At 40.1% G+C, this 19,900-nt stretch overlaps 1 protein-coding gene across 3 annotated transcripts in view; it reads left to right on the forward strand.

Annotated features, from left to right (window-relative positions):
- Positions 1 to 19,900, forward strand: part of RASA3 (RAS p21 protein activator 3) — a 129,707-nt gene that overhangs the window by 66,553 nt on the left and 43,254 nt on the right. For all 3 annotated transcript variants that reach the window (XM_039384520.1, XM_027743495.2, XM_039384525.1), the window contains exon 5: positions 6,708 to 6,784. In XM_039384520.1, coding sequence (XP_039240454.1) covers positions 6,708 to 6,784 — 77 coding nt within the window. The remainder of the gene's footprint in view (positions 1 to 6,707; positions 6,785 to 19,900) is intronic.

A 19,900-nucleotide genomic window follows, 5' to 3' on the forward strand; every position in this document is an offset into this window, starting at 1 on the left:
TAACAGCAGAAGAAACAACTTTCTAAGGTCTTTGAAGTCCATAAGAGCATGATGTTGCACACTTTCCATGGGACCTGTTTCTTTTCTACTAGTCATTTGTCTTTCAGGATTTGCGTTCTCATGCTTTTTGAGGTCTGGAAGCAAAAATTGCCCTGCTGTTGTGTGTACATCTCTTTTGATCCATGAATGTTTGCCTTTTCTTCACAGAAGGAAGTTTACCCAACAGTAACTGATTCAGATATTTGCCTAGGGCTGTAGATGACAGATGCTCTCAGTGGTCCATGTGTTCTCAGCGGAATTTAAGCCCAAGTGCACATGCAATCTCTAAAAGGCCTTTCCTGTTTTTGAGTAGTTTTCCCCTTCATTTTTTTTCCACAGTAATTTCGTAGTTCAAGTCTGTTTTGTGAAGTTTGGGCTCTGCAACCTGAATACCCTTTGTGTGCATGTAATCAGTGGAGTGGTTAAAGATCCAGAGATATTCCAATTAATATTGGTATACACCAGCATACTCCAAACCATGTAGTCTATATATGCCAAAGCAGGGGAGAAATGTAAGGAGAATTAGATCATTCTGACATGTTTTCCTGTCCAGGCTCTTGTTTTATAAGTTCCCCTTTTCAAGTGTGCTTTAGTTACTTCCTCCACAGCACTGACAAATGTGAAATGGTCATATCCTCATACAGCTGAGTTCTCAGTTCTAAATGACAGAGTGCTTTTCCAAAGCCAGTCATGCTCAAGGTCTTATGTAAAACTCATTGTTGGGGCAAAAAAAGTCTGACAAAAACTTGAAAATTGCTCATTTCCCTTTCCTTCTCATAAGAACTTTAATGTGTCTGAAACATAGCTATTTGGCTATCGACTTAAAAAAAATAAAAGACATGTGAAGGGCAGATAACCAACACTGAGGAAGCAAATTGTCTCACATTTTAACCTTCTGTACTCAAAGCTTTGTGCAAAAGATTTACTGATGTTAAGTACTTTCTTCAGACACCAGAAGCCCTTCACCACATTAGCATTTTGCCTGCATAGGCCTTTGACTATTGTTGATTTAAACATGCCTATTCCTGAGTATGGACTGATATGAGTGTCATGTGGTGTACGAGACTTCATTAGTGGAAAACATTACTTACAGGTATGTTTGGAGAGTACATCTAAAATTCTTTTGTTGTGCTGGACATCACTACTGACTCTGAAATGCTGCCTCTGTATTAGGTAGAAGAATCTATCCAGGGCACTCTGTGCTCCTCAAAAAAACCTTTCCTCCTTTGTCATAACCTTCCCATTGAATGCAGAATCTTCATCCCAAGTGTCAGGCTTCATGAATGAAATCTTGGCCTTGCCAGGGTGGGAGTTTTGCCATGAGTTCATCAGAGCCAAGGTTTCACCACAAGCTTTTGAATTAGCTCTTCTTCATTCAGTCCTGTGTGACAAAGGAGTTTATCGCAGAACTGCAAAGGAAGCTGGAAGTGTATTACTGTGTTATTTTTTTCACTCTACCTTCATAATATTGTTTCCACAGACTCTTGCATATCTGCCCACTTCCTGTTCTGTGTAAATCAATGCTCTTTATATTTGTCAAACAAATCGTGTTGAACTGCAATGACTCTGATGCTAATTGTTATTTAAGGATATGTATTTGAAGATGGACAAGGTTGAGCAAATTATCTTTAGGAGCAACTGTATAGGACTGTTTCACTTCAGTGATTGATAGAATTACATTATCTGTTGAACAGTTAAGAGCATTGCATGCTCACTGTCCAACACTGATATTTGCTATCTTTGTGTAAGTATTTAAATGCTTCTCATGTAAAGATGAACCACTGACGCATTTTGTACAACCTATTGTAAGCATGGGTATATGCAAATTGTAAAAAGAAGTTGCTTCCAGGTTTGGTATCAGCTTTTTACCACACACGGGAAATAAATGGGTGTTACCCTCTATTTTGTGAACAGTGGCTCTTAGGTTTCTATCTTCTAGTTATTTTGAAAAGAGATGAAATGTCTGTTTCGATAGGGTGGGGAGATTCTCAAGGCTAAATGCCTACTGACAAAATTATTTCAAACAACTGAACCATGCATCAGCAATGGTAAATAATGTTTATGATAAAGGAAAAGACCAGCTATCAACCAGATCCTGCTTTGTGGCAAGACTTCCGCCCTATGTGACTGTAAGAGTGGAGTATTGAGACTTAACCCCACAAAGGACTAAGACAGTCAGTCAGGTTTTGGTCTGTTACTCTTCAATAGCTAGTCTATAATATGGCATGTGGTAAGGAGCACCTACTTCTGAACAATATTTACATGGTTTTAAAGTAGCATACCTGGGTTTTCTATCTGCAGAACACAATTTGTCTGGGGAAATTAAAACCTTTCATTTACACTATCTACATATTGTATCTCATCAAAGTATTTGAGAGGAAAACACGATTGATTATAAGGATTTTGACCATATGGCTGCATTCTCCCCTTAGAGAAACAGGAAAGTTAACATTGTGCCATGTGAAGTTGTTTGCCAATTATTGAGCAATTCTGACAAGCTTGCACATATGGAGAGCAAGCAGTCATCAGTTCTGCTTTGCTTAGCATTTATGAATCCATGCAGTGTTCATTAGAGCTGTTGTACTTTCCTCAGCAATAGACTGGGTTTTGTTCCAGTTTCTTGTGTGCTGCACTGTGGCCCAGCAGGCAGGCTGTGATCTGGAGCATGATCCTTAGACCTTTCCCAGCTGCCTGCTGCCCTCTGCTAAAGGAAGGAGCAGCTGTTACAAGCAGCAAATGTAGACAGCAAACAAACTCTTCCTCCTGCTCTCAAACCTGCTGTTAGACTGTAACCTTATGTGAGGCTGCTGATAATACTGCAGGTTTGGATTTACCTAAAGCAATAGTTGCACCCTTGGTCTTTCCTCTCCCACTCCCTCAAGGGCAGCATTTAGTGAGCCCTTAGAGTTCAGCTCAGTTTTATTGTTTACTTTTAAGCTTTACCAGTGCCAGAAAGTGACATCTTAGAAAGTTGCCTAAGAGGGTTTCAAAGTAGACAGGATCTGTTCAATAACACTGGCTATATCCTGAAATAAAATTTGGAAAGACTGAGAAAGCAACAACACAAGTTGTTCCCTAGTTTGGAATGGTCTGTGTACACCACTGAGTTCTTCCAATGCTCATTTCTCCAGACAAATTGTAGCAAGAGAAAATAAACCAACACACCAAGGCTATCATAGTCCTAAATTTGAGATTCAAAAAAAATATTGTGTTGGCATTAGTCACTAGTGGGCTGTGGTTCATGTCACCTGCTTAGCCTAGTCCTCTCCTACAACTCGCCCATCTCCAGGAGCTAGCATGAGACTGCCTGCAGGATGAGGAGTGAAGAGCCAAAAGGCACTCACAATCCCTCTTTCCACACTACTGAGCAGTGAGCAGAGTTGAGCTGTGTTGGAAAAGCATCCCCATATGGGATAAATGTTTGGAAAACTTCCATGCAGGTGCACTCACACCTTTGAGGGAAAAGTTCCCAGCAAAATTGAGTAGGCTAATGAGAAGTAGAAAGGTGGGTGATCACAAACCTCTTGTCCAGGAGGCTTAATAGTAGACAACTACCTTTTCCAGGAGTTTTTGTGCTATCAGTGTTTCAATCTGCAGTAACTCACAGCTGCATTCCAAGGAGAAAGGAGGTGGTTGGAGGCAGGCTTTTCCTGTATCTATAAAACCAGGACCTTGAGTCTGCTTTTTCTTCTTATGATCGGTTTCAAGTTTGGTTTTCAGATAACTGTTTGTGTAGTAAAGGGTATATTTAACAAACATAATTTGTTTTTTCCTCTGTAAGATCTTTCAAAAGTTTGGTTTGTTACTGATTTCCTTTTGAATATTGTCTACTTCCTTACAAGACATTCATTCAACTGATGGGTTCTTTAATCAATAATTGAAAAATGGAAGCTGGCTGGCCCCATTTTGTGATGTTAGATGTGATTAGGAAGGATGTACAGCCTATGAACTCACCTTCCGTATCAACTGGAGTTTATGGAAAAGGAAGTGTTCAGCAGTTGACTTGGCACTCTGTCAGCTTGTTCCTTGAGAAGGTCCTGTCCTTCCAGATGAGAAGGTTATGCTAATAAGCATAGCTGCTTCTAGGAACATCCTGAAATATATTTTTTAATGGAAATGTTTTGAGTAATTAATACATTCTACTTCAGAATTGTCAAACCTCCAGATTTTTCTGAGGTTTTTTGATGTGCTGAAGGGAAAAAAGGTTTATGACCTTAAAGCCCAGGACTGAGCCTAGATTCAGGTGCTGACTCCAAAAAAGGGATTCTGTCTGAGTTAGGATCAAGGCACTGTTTCAGCTGTAAAACAGAGACAGTATTTTTTTTATCCTGTTGCATTATCTAACCTTTCCTGCTTGTGAGTTTTGTCTGTAACTGCACATCTACTACAATTGGAGACTCTTGTTATTATCACAGTAATTCTTTTAATAATAAAAATATGAATTTTTTTCTTATAATCTGTCAGTAAAGATCATGGCAATTCCCTGTTTCTGTGGTACTTTTAATCCATTATAAGTTGACCTTCTTGTTGAATAGATTAACTTTTGATCTTATGATACTGATTTATTGCAGTTTTCAGTCTTCCCCTTGAAAAATGATATTTTGTAAACCCAGCTAATGCCATAGCACAGGAGTAAACTTATTCAGGTGAATCCTTACGTTTTGCCTAATTGATTTGGGAAAAAGCATTCTGTTTATGTAGGAGTTACATTTTCTGTGAATTAACCCTACCAGCCTTATTTTAAGGTATTTGAGTTTTTAACTGGAAGTGAAACACTGGAAGATGTTTTGGGAATAGTTGTAGGCTGCTGGTCCTAGTGATCCCATGACCTCTGTTTTGCTGTATGAAGCTCTGAGTCACTTTTTGAGCAGCTGACCATTTTCAAAGCCTTCACAAGAGAAAAATGAAAGCTACAATAAATAAAAAGCATAAATATTTCTATAAAAACATTTTCTTCCCTTAGTATTTTTCTACAAAAGGGTATTTTCTCTGGAGTTTTTAGATCTCTGTTCCTGTCTCTCAGTTTCTTCAAAACTTGTATTAATGTTGATTTCTCTAGTAAAGGTGGTATGCAAGATAGCAGCAATTGTTTTTACCTGTTCACAATATAACTTTGTTCTCCAGAGTCTAATGGTTTAGTTCCTGTAATTAAACATTTGACCAGTGGAAGAGAGAGCAGTGAAGAATAAGGGAAAAGATAGTAAAACAGAAGGCAGAAAACCCAAGTGCTTAACTAGAGTTCTTAGCTGGTTCTGTACTCAGCTCTTGTCATGTATGAGTACAGTGGGCACTGCAGTGGTACTGAGTCCTTAAGAGCTGGGTCTAGAGGTGGCTTTTTATGCATTTGTGCAGAGAAGTCCTGCTCCTATGTGTGAGGATAGGCTTCAGTTCAGAAGCCAGTGACAAATGTTGACTTGTGTACACACTGACAGGGTGAAGGAGGATACCTGTCTTGCAGAAGGAGATGGATCAGGAGTCTGACAGTGAAATGCAACACCTTTGGGTTTTACATTGGGCAGGGGGGTTTAATTGTTTTGTTTAAAAGGAGGCAAAAGATACCTGGCAGGAGTCTTGTTTTTAAACTAACGCACGTATTTGGGTCCTTCCCTGTTCAAAATGCTAGCGAGCTGCTGTGATACCTCTGCAACCATGGGCTTTTATACAGATTGGAGAGATTGTCTTCCTAGTTTTCTGGATGAACACCAGTATCATCTGCCACATGTACTTGAAAGGTCTATGTTCCAGCCCTGGCATGGGAAAAACTGTTGCTGAGTCAGAATACTAAAGGTATAAGTAGGTGATACAGGTTTGAAGAGTGAAAGAGTGAAGTGCAGGAAAGTATGGAATATGCATAATGGAAAAGTATGGAATATGGAATATGTAAGGCAGAAAAAATGGCACTGAGAAAGGGAATACACTAGGAAGGGAAGGGAATACACTAGGAAAGGAAGAGAATTGACTGTAGCAGTAAGAAACAATCTCATAGGCTTCTTCAGGACAAGTTTTTGGGCACTGGGTTTGTTTATACTGCTCAGCCTAAGAGGACCAGGCTACTTAATTGTTGCTGCACTCCTAGCTGTGCTTTGAACTGCCTTCACTAGCTTTCGATATATAATATCTTAGCCCAAGTCATAATAAAGTTAGTGTGATGGTAAGAAGATGAAGACTTGTCTAATAGCATTCAACATGTTTGAATGTTTTTTTGTGGGGGTTTCTTTTGGTTGTTCAGTATAGTTTTGCTGATACTTGTGTCACAATTTATATTGTTTAATAGATTTTATTTTTATAATGTTTAAAACATATAGGTGTTAATTTATAATGCGCTTCTGTGGTAGCTTTTCAATGATAGTGTTGCAGATACTTGCTTAATATTTGAAATGCTAATTATAGATAAAGCTCCAACACAACATTTTTGTGATACTCCTTATCCTTTAATAGGTAAAACATACAGAGATAAGATAATGGTGGGAAGTATGCATTGAAATGTGCATAAATGGCTACTAATCTGGATTCTCTGGCAGTTGAAAGACCGTAGTTACACAGTTATTACTTAATCTTTATGCTTCTTCTGGAATTACTTGCACTAGCTGGCTTGCTTCAGTTTAAGTTGGAATGGTTTGACTGAGTATGCATAAAACTAACTTTTTGGTGCTTCTGGTGTGTTTCAGGGGAAGGTCCACCTCGAGCTGAGACTGAGTGAAGTAATAACAGACACTGGTGTCGTCTGCCATAAACTTGCAACACGGTAGGATTTGAACTGTAACTGCAGAGTTATGAGAAACACACAAATATGCAGTGCTTCATTTAAAAATAGTTGGAGGAATCAAAACATTGATTTGGACATTAAATGTTCTTAATCAACAATATCCTTATGAATTTATGGGATGTGAGATTTTTTTCATTTTCTCCTTCTCTCCACGTTATCATTTTCTTTGTAATAGCCTTAAATGTTAATAAATCTTTTATCCAATTTAGTCATAGCATAAATACTAAAAAGACATCAAAGGGTAATAAAATAATGTGCTTCTATTTTCATTAAGGACCTTACCAGTTAAGCAATTTGTAGCACAACTTATGTGGTGACAGTGTGTTACAGAGTTGACTTAACAAACAAGTCTGCCATCAGTTTTTAAAGCAGCCTCAGAATCAGCCATACAGTCTCATTCAAGTTGAAACATAGGTGCCACGGGACTCAGATGGGAGTAAGATTTTACTGTCCTCTTGAGTAGAAATCTGGAAGACCATTGCCCTCTGACCACACCAGACATTTTCAGGTGGCTACTTCAGAAGCAGTGGCACAACTGGTTGGCTTCTGACAGGTCCTATCAGAGCTCTGGAGTAGGTACATTTGAATTCTTTGCTGTCTGCTGTGAAGAGGCAGAGCAAATAACAGGGATAGTCTGGTGAAAGTTGCTTTGTAGGCTCTGAGTTTGAGTGAACTTGTTAAGTAGCTGCTGTATCTCAGAACAAAAATTGCTATGTCAGTATAGCTTTGCAGCACCTGGAGGGCCCAACCTTCCTCTAACTACTACCTGAGTACTCTCGTCATGTCATTTTCCATTGCACAGACCAAACTATTACCACACATTCTGAGAAATCAGAGCACAAACTTGTATCTACCAAGTCCTAGGCTGGTGTCTTCTGTTGAAGTGTTGTTTGTATTGCTGTAGATCCTAAGACTTTGCGGAAGAGGGGGAAATAGAAGGTGGGAAAAGGCAGTTTCTTGCCTTTCTACTCCAGTGTGTGTCTGCTGTGAGAGAGGGTATATGCATGTGTGACATACAGGACAGTGGACTTATCACTGAGCTTGAATTGTCCTCAGAACAGACCTGGAGGATACTATGCTTAGAGAAGAGAGCACAGTTATACTGAATACCAGGTTGGGTGGTTTTTTTTGCTTTGGCCTTTCTGGAGGTATGTATTGCACTCCTTAGAGGAGTGATGCAGCCATAGAGGCCTCTGTCCATGTCTTTTGAACCCCAATTGTGGTTAAGACCTTGTGGTGTCTGTGACTCTGCAAACATAAATTAACTGAAACGTTCTTCCACTCTCACCATGTTCTATTTTGAATAGTTAGGTGGTATACAGAAGGGCCTTCAGAAGTGTTTGCCTCCCTTTGTTTTGTTCCAAGAGTGTGTGTCATGCCACAGCCAGTTTTCTTTTAAGGGTTTTGTCTTCTGTTAAGTGAGACCTGATAACATTACAGTACCAATGGATTTTTCAGTGAAAGTCCTGAAATGCTAGAAATAGGTGTCTGAAAAGGTCCTGCTATATATGTTATACATGCAGCTTCTTGCTTCATAGAAAGCAGTAAGAGAGTGACTACTTTTAACAGTGTGGCAGTGTGCAGCATGTTTTTCTACCTGTCTGTTCATTTAGCCAGACAGGTTTTAAGTCTTTATTCAAATTTTTGCCTATATGGCAATGATCTGAAGACTATTCCATTAAATTTTTACAATGCAGAGAAAAAACTTAGATTGGTTTGCAAAGCATTTTATAACCATGATTTGCAAGGTATTGTTCAGTCAATGAGTCCTTGGCTCTTGGAAACAAAATTTGAAAATCGGAGCTCAAGCAAGCTTTTGTCTGCTGATACTAACTTTTCCCTTTTTCACCTTCTCTTCTGTATCTGACCTAGGCACTTGGTTTGGCTTTGGCTAGTTTCCATGTTTATTTGTTATTTGAGTGGTAAGTGAGAGCAGCACTTAGCAGCTTAGATAAAGAAATAAGGGGGAAAAATATTTCTAGAGTATGAGAGTATGTAGTTCCATTGGTGCAGGTCTTCATGACAATGTCTCGTGTGATTAATAAAAAAGGAATCATGAAGAGGAATGAGAAAGGGGAATGATTACATGAGGGGGAAAAAAGCACTTCATTATGTAGTCCACCATTTTCTTCATGCCACACTGTTTGCTTTAGGAAGGTGTAGAGCAAACTGCAGTTCTTAACATTTTTCCACATGATCTGAAATCTCCTTCAGGTTTGTTCATAGTTAGTTTGGTTCTAATACTTAGGCATGTAAGAAAAGAGTGTGGTAATTAAGCAGTGCTCAGCTAAATGTCTATGTAGTTGGAATTTGCCAGTAGGGAGAGCAGCAAAGGCAGGGGAGGCAGAACCTTTGTTATAGGTAGGTCATGAGTGAAAAGCAGAGACTAGGTGTATTAGGAAGGTGCAGCTTCCAGTTGAGTATTGTGAAAATAACTGATTTCCTTGTGAACAGCTTATGAATTTCTTACATTGAGCAAGTAAGACAAGGCTCTAAAACCATGAGTGAGAACCTAGAATCACTTAATCTTAAAACCAGACTCTTCTGATGAATCTAACACCTGTAAAAAAAAAATATTTTTTTTAAATGAAGCATTTAGCTGCAAAGATAAACACTATCCTGCAAATGATGTCATAGATATATCTAATTAAACAATTCAGGTTTGCAAGGAGAACAAAAGCTGCTTCCAGTGGCTAGCTGTTTAAAAATACCTTAGAGACACCTGCCTTTTTTAAGCCCCAGAAGAGTGCTTGTTTTCAAAGACCACATATACAGGCTGAATGAAGATTAGACCTAATTGGGAAACTTTTTTAGCTCTCCAGGAAAATAAATAAAGATCAGTTTTCTTACAAGCTTACCCATAGTTTTTTTGTCTGTGTGCCCTCTGAGCCCATTCCCAGTGCCACCTCTGCATTCCAGAAAGCCTCAAAAGCGTCTAGGGCTTTGCTGAGCCAGTCTGCAGTCCCATGGAGCACACCATGAACAATCAGCTGGATGAATGGATGGAAAAATTCATCTCAGTGGAAGGTCAAATTGAAATTAAGTGCTGAGCTCTTGAACATTAAGTAGTAGATTATTTTAAAATGCAAAAGGCATGTCTGCTTCCTTAGCCCCTGCCGAGGAAGCAAAAAAAGCAGTTTAAAAACTGTTACCTAATAGCTTCTCCTTAGAAAGTGTTCAATACTTTCATTTAGTCTTAAACCACTAAACTGTTGTGCTTCATCAAAGCTCTTCAGAGACCCTAGTCTCTGCCAGCTGCTACAGCACAATCTCTTGGACTGAATCCCTGCAAAAGAGATTACAAGGAGAAGCATTAGTAGATTTATAAGTTACACTGACAGTACAGATGTAGGCACCACACTCAAACTGCTTGTGTCCCCCACCGACTTCTGCTGTCTTCCTCTGTAAGAATCACAACTCGCACTTGCACGTTCCTTCTGGGAACAGTTTGCTACTTGTGGTCTCCCTCTGTGGAACTGGTGCAAAACCTAGTGGTCCTGGTCACTGGCTTGGGCACAATTGTCAGCTGAGTCCTCATAAATCCCTCATATCCCAGTTACAGGACTTGGGATGCAGCCACTTGATGCATATGTTCACATCATACAGAGAGAGCAGACTCAGCAGCCTGCTGAGCACAGACCTTGCCCAAGTGTATGTCAGATAAAAGACAACGTGCATGGCCTTTGTGACCTGGTACCTTCCTGAAACTACATTTGTGCTAAATACTGTTGTGCTGCGTAGTGAGTCACCTTGAGTGCTAGGAGAAAGAAAGTCTTACTCAGTACATTCTGGCTTCTCCCCTCTCTGTCCTTCACTCACAAAAGATCTCGTGTTGTGTTCCTCCACAATTTTTACAGCCACAGCCACCTTGGCCCTCTGCACAGTCCGCTACTGCTTGTTGTGACTACCAGCATCTGGCCTTACCTTCTGTTGGTGGTGAAGGCCACCTCCTGTTTGTCAAGGGGTTTGTCTCCTGCCAGAAATCAATCTGTAGTTTTATGAACATTTTTAAGATACTGAGGCCATGGAAAGAAGTGGTCAAGACTTTCCCATGCTTCCTCCTGCTTGTGTCCGTACACACCCCTTTGTGCTGACACACAGCTCCTGGCAGCTGCTTGAGCAATGGTGTATTTTATTTTTTTTTCCCGCTTGTGCTTTTTAAGCTGAAATATGCCTTAATGCTGTGTGTCCTAGAAACTGCACTTTTCTTTTTCTGTAATGCAGAGGAAGGAAAATGAGCAGCAGGGACCAGGGAAAGATGGTCTTTTTGTAGCTGTGCTAGGTTGAAGTGTTTGAATTAAGTCATGAACACTATATCCATAATCCATTAATACCTCTGAAAAACAATGGTACATACTTCTCCCTAAATTTTTTATGAGCCACTACTTTCCATATGCAAGATAGCCTTCCTGCTTCACAACAGAAGGAAACTTTACTTTCTGTAAACCTTTCCTCACCATCGTTAGATCAGTTTCTGTGCAGCATATTTGTGTTCAGCACAGAAACGTGGTTCCCCAGAGGCTGTGAGGCCTCTTGGCTGTCCAGACAACTTTCTCTCATCTGTCAGAGCAACAGGAATAGCAGATATATGCATTTGTATTTATTTAATAAAGAGGAGGGCTCCTGCAGTTAGCTTCGTAGAAATCCATAGACTTCGCTGTGGTTAAGCTACTAGAGGCAACATTTAGAAGTAGTGTTCTGTATTTAGCAAGATGACATCTTGCAGCATGCCTGAAGGAACAGGCCACTGAACTCCTGTTGAAAGTCAGTGAGCTGGGAGCCTGGCTCCCTGATCATCCTTTGAGAATTCCAGCATGTGTATGTAATTAGTCACATTTAAATGTCTGTATTTATTCGGTGTCCCCAGCTACTCCTTCAAGTGTTGTCTTATGTCTTGTCTCTTAGTTTTAAAAAAGCTTACAAACATCTGCTTTGGAGAACTCTCCCCTCCCCCCACTTCTTTTATTCTCCCACCCAGTACATCTATATAGCTAAATAACAACATATGTGGTTCAGTAGCCACAGTTTTCCATTAAGTTTCATAAGTCTACAAATACATTATCAAGGCTGAAATTTTATTTGGTAAATGAAATATTTGTAGCTCAGGTGGGGAAGATGTGGCTGCTCTGCATTAATTTAAGAATTAAATGCTATGCAACTCTCTTGAGAGCTCTACAAGATGTATTCCGACCATGTGGAACAAAGTTAAATGGGCAGTTTGCAAGAGCAAGCAGGAAAGGAAACAATAAGTAGATATGACATCCCTAAGATAAACACTTCAGAGGTTATTAAAAGAACAGTGACTGAACTGTGGGCTTTTAAGAGCTTTAAAAGCCTTCTGAAGAGGAAGAGGGAGGTAAGGAGGAAGATGTCATTTATCACGTGTGGTTAAAGCAGAAGGTCTTTGCCTAGGGGTGTGCTGGGACTTGGTGATGGTTCCGCAGCCTTCTCTGCCATGTGAATATAGCACAGAGCATGCAGAGAGCAGCATCTGACCTTTGTCACTGGTTGCTCGTATTATAGATTTGAATTTCCTTGTCCATGAGCATTGCTGCTCACCAGTTGACAACCATTGCCCTAGATCAGACTGACTTTATGTAACTGTTTAAAATTCTCTTACGCAATGTGATGTTTCTAAGGTTAAGGTAAGTGATGTTTCACTTTGAAAATTTTAGAGGCTCAACCTCTCTTGTTGGTCACAACTCATGAAGGGCAAAGTCATATGTCAAGTCTGGCTGGAAGTGGTGAGATAATGGCCATTCGTACTTGTGGATTAGCAGTCTGCATCCTTAACTAAAGAGGAAAACACGATCCCATCTTGTCGGGTGAAGGTTTTCTGCTGTCACCTGTGATTGCATTTGGACACACCTTAAAAAACTGGAGGAGTCCAGCTAGTCCTTCACTCGTGGAATATATTTAAATGCATTTGTGTAACATTAAAACATACAGGCATCATCTTGGAGTCATCTGAGAATTTTCCTTTACTAACTAGCTTGTTCCCTGATTTTCTTGTTTATGTTGGAGCTAGTTTGCTTTCTTGTAGATAACTATCTTCGTCATATCCCAGGAATAGATAAAGACTGTCTGAAGAGTTGGACTAAAGAGAAAAGTTGGAAATGCATGGCTATATTGTATCTGTTGATACTGAAGACCAAATTTTGTTGGCTTTCTGTTATGACTTTCTTTCTGATGCTGTTAAGAAGGAAAAGCAGGACTGCAGACGGGATGGCCAACTAAGTTTTAGATGGTATTTTTCTCTGCCGTTTTGTGGGAGTTCTTTGTTTGTGTTTTCTGAATTCAATTTTAATGCAGAAAACACTGTGACTCGTTAGCTTGGTGCAATTTCTTTAATCTCTCATAGTATTCCAGTTTAATATGTGGTGGTGCTGCTGAGTGAACTCTGGTGACTTGTCAGAGCAGAGTTTGCGACTTGTCAGAGCAGTTTGCTCCTCTCTTGAGTGTGGTGTGCCATACTGTATTTTCCTTTTCCAGATGAGAGGTGGTATTCTGCAAAATGTCAGCAGGAACCAGGAGGTGCTCCTTCATGGAGAGAGTGTGCTGATGACACTGTTTTGTTACTATGTGAGGTAGCTGCACTTGGACTCAGGTTGTTGATGGTATGTTGGCCTGGCGCAAAGCTGCAGCTCCTGTTGAGTGTGGAAGTAGCATGAGGCTGGAGCTGGCAGTGGCTGCTCGTCCTGTGATGTTACAGCTCCTGGCGCTCTTTGCTTACATTCGGAATGGGTTTCTGAACCACCCTGCCTTTTGGGTTTGCTGCTTACAGGTTTAGAGAATGTATGTTTGGGTTGCTTTAGAGAAGTTTCTACTCCACTGCAGAGACATACAGCTTTGAACTCGCTGCAGGGTCAATGAAGCTTATTCTCCTGTCCGAAATATGAGCTGAATCAGTTAGGGGAAAAAAGGTATTGCTGACTACAAGCAGGCCAGTTTAATGTATGCATCAATCAGGTCAACTCACAGTATTTTGAAAAAGTTCAACTTATGTTTGCTCCCGGGAGGGAATGCTAATGAAGGCATAAAGTGGTTTCAAGATTTCGTTTTAAATAAACTCATACATCTATTAAAATGTGTTACAATCTTCTTTCTCTAGAGAACATACCCTGCATCAAGCTGTACCTTTTCCTGCAGGATTGCATCTTGATCATGTTTTTAATTTTACATGGGTTTCACGACAAAGTGGTGGGGAAAAAGTGGTTGGAGGTTAGATCACTTAGTATCTGGTATTTTTATCGTGAAGTGCTGCAATACTGTGAAATTTGGGGAATAGGAGGGGAAGAGAGAAAGAACAGATGTATCTCTGTCCAAGGCTTTAACATAGTACATGATTTTTTTTTTTTTTTCCTTTTCTCCAAGCTCATGTAGCATTGGGTTACACTGCCTCCCCTTTGCTTCTCCATCCCCACCATAACCTCTCTTGGCTGTTTTGTAGCCTAAATCAAGTTTAAACTCTTCACTCTCCATCAAACCTCCCCATGTATAGAAATACTATCTTCTCCTACTACTGGATTTCCCACTAAGTGAACTTTGTTTCACACTCTTCACTTTTTTCTTCAATGCTTCTCTGCTGTTCATTAAATTCTTTGTTTATGCAAATCACGAACAAGTATCTTCTTTTCTATAATCCTAATTAAGAGCAACTTCGATTAGACCCTCCTCCAGCAAAACATGTTTTAAACTGCTCACTGGTTTTGGATTGAATGGTCATCATATGACTGTGGAATATGTATAAAACTGAGTTTGTAATTCAAGACTTGAATATAACTCTTTAAAGTCAACAGTTTTAACAGTAAGTGCTGCTATTTAAATAACGTCAGTGTACTTCCTGTTTTACACAGAGTAAACATAGACTGAGATTATAAATGGAGGCAAACTATTCAAGCATAAATCCTTCTGATAAATGACTTAATTTCTAAATGTGCTTGAGGTCACTGTATTTGTAAAAAATTTCAAGAACCATGAATTGTTAGCACATTCAGTACACCGATAGTACCTCAAATGTCTACACTTTCTACTTCACTGATGTCCTTTAATGGTGATCAGCTGGAGCACTTCAATCAGTTCAATTCCGTTTGAGGTAGGGCCCTTGGAAAAAATGAGTTAGTTGTCTTGCAACGTGAGCTCTTTGGAGTACACCATATTTAGCATAATACAAAGGTAAATTTCACAGAATATCACAGAATATGCCAAATTGGAATGGACCCACAAGGATCTTGGAGTCAACTCCTGGCCCTGCACAGGACCGTCCCCAAGAGTCACACCGTGTACCTGAGAGTATCATCCAAACTCTTCTTGAACTGTCAGGCTTGGTGCTGTGACCACTTCCCTGGGGAGCCTGTTCCAGTGCCCAGCCACCCTCTGGGGAAGAACCTTATTCTAATATGCAACCTAAACCTCCCCTTACACAACTCTTCTTACACAATGATTCTCTTGCATCCTGTCACTGGTCACCACAAAGAAGAGATCAGTGCCTGCCCTTCTTCTTCCCCTCACAAGGAAGTTGTAGACTGCCATGAGGTCTCTCCTCAGTCTCGTTTTCTCCAGGCTGAGCAGACCAAGTGTCCTCAGCCACTCCTCATACGGCTTCCCCTCAAGGCCCTTTGCCATCTTTATTGCCCTCCTTTGGACTCAGTCTCTAAGAGCTTAATATCTTATATTTGGCACCCAAAACTGCACTCAGTGCTTGAGGTGAAGCTGCACCAGTGCAGAGCAGAGCGGGACAATCTCCTCCCTTGACCGGCTGGCGATGCTTTGCCTGATGCCTCCCAGGACAGGGTTGACCCTCCTGGCTGCCAGGGCACTGCTGACTCATATCCAACTTGCCATCAACCAGGACCCCCAGGTCCCTTCCCATGGCACTGCTTTCCAGCATCTCATACCCCAGTCTGTATGTACAGCCAGGTTTGTCCCATCCCAGGTGCAGAATCCGGGACTTCCCCTTGTTGAAGTTGTTCTATGGTTGGTGATTGCCCATCCCTCTAATTTGTTGAGGTCTCTCTGCAGGGCCTCCCTGCCTTTGAGGGAATCAGCAGCTTCTCCCAGTTTTGTGTCATCTGCAAACTTGCTTAGCATCCCTTCCGGTCCTGTGTCCAAGTCCTTTATGAAGATGTTGAAGAGCACAGGGCCTAAGATGGAGCCCTGTGGAACCCCCCTAGTCACAGATCACCAGTCTGTTGTTACCCCATTCACTGTTACCCTCTGTGCTCGACCTGTGAGCCAATTGCTCACCCACCAAATGATGTGTTTATCCAGCTGTGCTGGACATTTTGTCCAGAGGGATCCTGTGAGAGACAGTATCAAAAGCTTTACTGAAATCCAAAAAGATTACATCAACTGGCTTCCCTTGATCAACTAGGTGGGTTACTTTGTCATAAAAGGAAATCAGGTTTGATAAGCAGAACTTTCCTCTCATGAAGCCGTGTTGGCTGTGACCAATGACTATGTTGTCTTTCAGGTGTTTTTCAATACCTGCCAGAATAATCTTCTCCATAATTTTACCAGGCACTGAAGTGAGGCTGACAGGCCTGTAGTTTCCGGGGTCCTCCTTCTTGCCCTTCTTGAAAATTTATATGCTGTCTCATTCTGAATGACTCTTGGGATTTCTACAGCTTTTGTGGCAGGCACTTAAGGAAAACCAGTGCTGGAGAAGTTTCTAAAGGAGTAGTGTGATGGGACTCAAAAATCACACTTGTCTCTGCAGATCTTTTGATGTGTTGTTCCAAGAGCGATATTTGCCAACGTTGTATTTAGGTAGCAGAACAGAGAACTAGGGATGGACATCAAGTTATGATAGGAATAGGGGAAGCTGAGGGGTAAAGGGGAAGTTACAAGGCCTCAGGTGTCAAAGTTGGGTGGCTTTTGTTTGTTTGTTTGTTTGTTTTCAAATATATGGAAAGTAAAGACATGGTAAACAATACATAGGAAATACTCTTTATTAACACCATTGTTCACAGAAGAATTTTTGAGAGGAAGTTATTGCAAGAAGTCTTACAGTGTGTGTGGCAATAATGAGAAAATATCTTTTGCCCTACTCCGTCTGGATGAGCTAGGGATCATGTGCTTCTGGGTATATTATTGTACTGAGAATGCAACTGCTTATATACTGTGACCAAGTTCTTTGCTGAGTCCACTGTGCTAAGGTCACCTGGCATCTACTATACTCTCCCTACTCCCCTTTCTTGTTGTAAATCTTTGACTTGAATGCCATTTTCTGGCAATTTTGGTAAGAGTTTATTGTGAAAAATTTTGTCTATGTTGCTAATTGTGTATTTGTAACATACAAAGCACTTATGAGTCAGAAAGATTAAAAGTCTTTTAATATCCATTTTTAATTTAATAGCACTTTGAGATCAGTCATTTTCACTGTCCCACTCTTCTCCTTCCCACTGTACAAGACAGGTTGCTAGTTCCTCCTTTAATCATGAGAAAAGGGAAATATTCTGAAAGAAAATGCAACAAGCGCAGAAATTGTCAAGGAGGCTCAGCTTTTGGAGGCAGTAGTGTCTGCAATTAATTTTAACTCATTTTATAGTTGACTTGTTTCCAAGCTGATGGTTTTGTAGTAATTTCTTACAGGCTTCAAGCAGAAACAAGACTGTATACAGCTGTAGATGTACTCACTGCAGGTGATTTTACCCTTTTAGTTAAGTTGTTTGTCACTGCTGTATTGTCCAGTTTCCCACCCTACCAGCCTAAACGTCACACTGGTAAGAGGTGGCACAGTGTGACAACTGACTCTCACTGTTTATGAGTCAAAAGCTGCTGAGAATTGATGAACTGCCATATTCCTTCCCGGGGACATCCAGTGGTGCTTTCTTCTCTGCAAAGCCTTTGAATTTAACAAAATTAGTAGAATTTGAGTATCTTTTGAAATATCTACCACTTTTTCAAATTTTGCAGAAATCGCCAACTGATTAAAAAAAGAAGTCATCGGTGAGAGATTGGTGGACAAATAGAAACAGAAAGCCTAAACCTGTATATTTAGGAGACCAGGCTAAAAAGGATGCTGTTAAACTCAGAAGTGTTCATGGAAGAGGTACAAGAAGAATTGAAGACCTGGCAAATATGTCTTACAGTGAGGGAGTGTTTGATTCATGCAAGAAAAACTTCAAAGTCATGAAATCACAGTATGCACGATATTCAGAGGAGAGTCCTTTTGATTGTATGGTTACTTTATTCTTGCCATAGTAATATCCGGTGTTGGGAAGCTAAAGGCTCATCTAGTGGGAAACAAGTAGTAAAACACTTTTTTTTTTTTTTTTTTTTTTGGTAATGATTGTTAATCAAGGTACAGTTTAGTGAAGAATATTGTAAGGATATTGTAATCATTGTGAGTCTTTTGAGTTAAGCCTCAATTGCTTTTAAGAATATGCTCTTAGGATGCAGTAGACAGCATGACGATGCTGTACAACTTGACTAGGTGAGAGCTTTTATCACTGACTTGAAAGAGACCACACAATATTATCCCAATGATCCCTTTTGGGTCCAAAATATGAGGAGAAACTTAGTGAAAGTACAAACTGTTTGTCCAATAACTGGAATTACAGAGCTCATGTGGGCTACTGATTACAGCTGGATATACCAGAATGCCCATCTGACTATGTTCTAATTTGAATCTTGTTTTTCCATAAGAAGATCTCAAGTGATAAGACACTAAAAACCTTTAATAAAGAGCACACACTTTACATTGTTTTTCATCACTAGAGGTTTAGTACTGTACAAGCAACAGTATAGCCACCACTTGGTGAAGCAGTCTTCTTTGTATGAAATAACCACAGGTTTTAGCTGAACTAGGACATGACCGACCTTTCAGAAGTAAAATGGGACAGTGTGCCATAGAAGCTGTTTACAATTTGCGTAATGCTTTGTTCCTAGTAGAGTACCAGGTTTACCATTTGGATGTGCTTTCATTGTGCAGGTAATCATACCTGATGCTTTTTTACATCCAACAAGTCAAGGTGTTTTGTCTTCCATTAAAAGTCTGTGGCTTCCTCTCAAGGCACCTTCCAGGTATAACTCCGTGGTGACTCAGTACTCGACAATTGTTCAGAAAAGTCTGTTTGTTGTTGTTGTTCTGAAATACTGCCTCTAAAAACTGTATGTCTCTGTGGTTTTAGAGGTGAAAGAAATCAGACATTCCAGGTTGGTATTTTCCAAATGTCTTAAAAATTGTGGACAGTCTTGAGTCTGGTGCTTTAGCTTTACAGTTATAGTGTTGCAGAGGACGATGCTTTAGAAGGTTTCACTGCTAATGGAAGTTTTTGTCTGCAGGATCCACTTTCTTTGGTGTTGCCACAGAATGGCCACAAAACATCCTTCCTGCAATATCTGTCTTATATTCACAGTGTGATCCTTTAGACACAGAACACTGAACACTGTAAAGCATGTCTCCTTGTAGGACCAGAGGAATGATTCCAAGTAGGCAAGACACCATCCTGTGACAAATGGGTTATGCATCCTGTTTGATCTCTGATCTTGCCAAGTCAGAGACCTGGTCTAGTGGGAGGTGTCCCTGCCCATGGCAGTGAGGGTTGGAACTAGATGATCTTTGAGATCCCTTCCAACCATTCTATGAATAGCTCTATCTGCATTAGTGTAAAAAATTTAGGTAAATGAAACTTAACAAGCCTGATCTGGATGTTGCTATTTGAATTACTAAAGAAGAGTCCATAGTTCTGCTTCCCACCTTTACAGACTTGGTGTATCTGATTTAAATCGAATATTTCTGTTGTGGTTTTTTTTTCTTTAACTAAGCATGATTTTTGAGGATATAGTGCCTTGATTTTAGTGTTAAATAACTGGGTTTTATTTTTACCTCCTCTACTTGATTACTGCATTGTCTGTAATCACAATGAGATACATTAACATCTTTTTAGGTACGCAAATCTTAGAACCTTCCTAAATCTTCGTTTGGTTTGAGATATGCAAATCTTGACAGCATCAAGTTATTATTTTGTGAATTCTAGTTTATGTAAACTGTGACATAATTTGTTTAACCTTAGCCCAGTTCTCTTATCAAAACAAATACAGTGCTTCAGCATCACTTTGGAACTTAGTTGTCAACCTAACTGCCATCAG

This window comes from Pipra filicauda, unplaced genomic scaffold, assembly GCF_003945595.2.
Source record: "Pipra filicauda isolate LSUMZ 115617 unplaced genomic scaffold, ASM394559v2 scaffold115_size4368891_pilon, whole genome shotgun sequence".
Lineage (NCBI taxonomy): Eukaryota > Metazoa > Chordata > Aves > Passeriformes > Pipridae > Pipra > Pipra filicauda.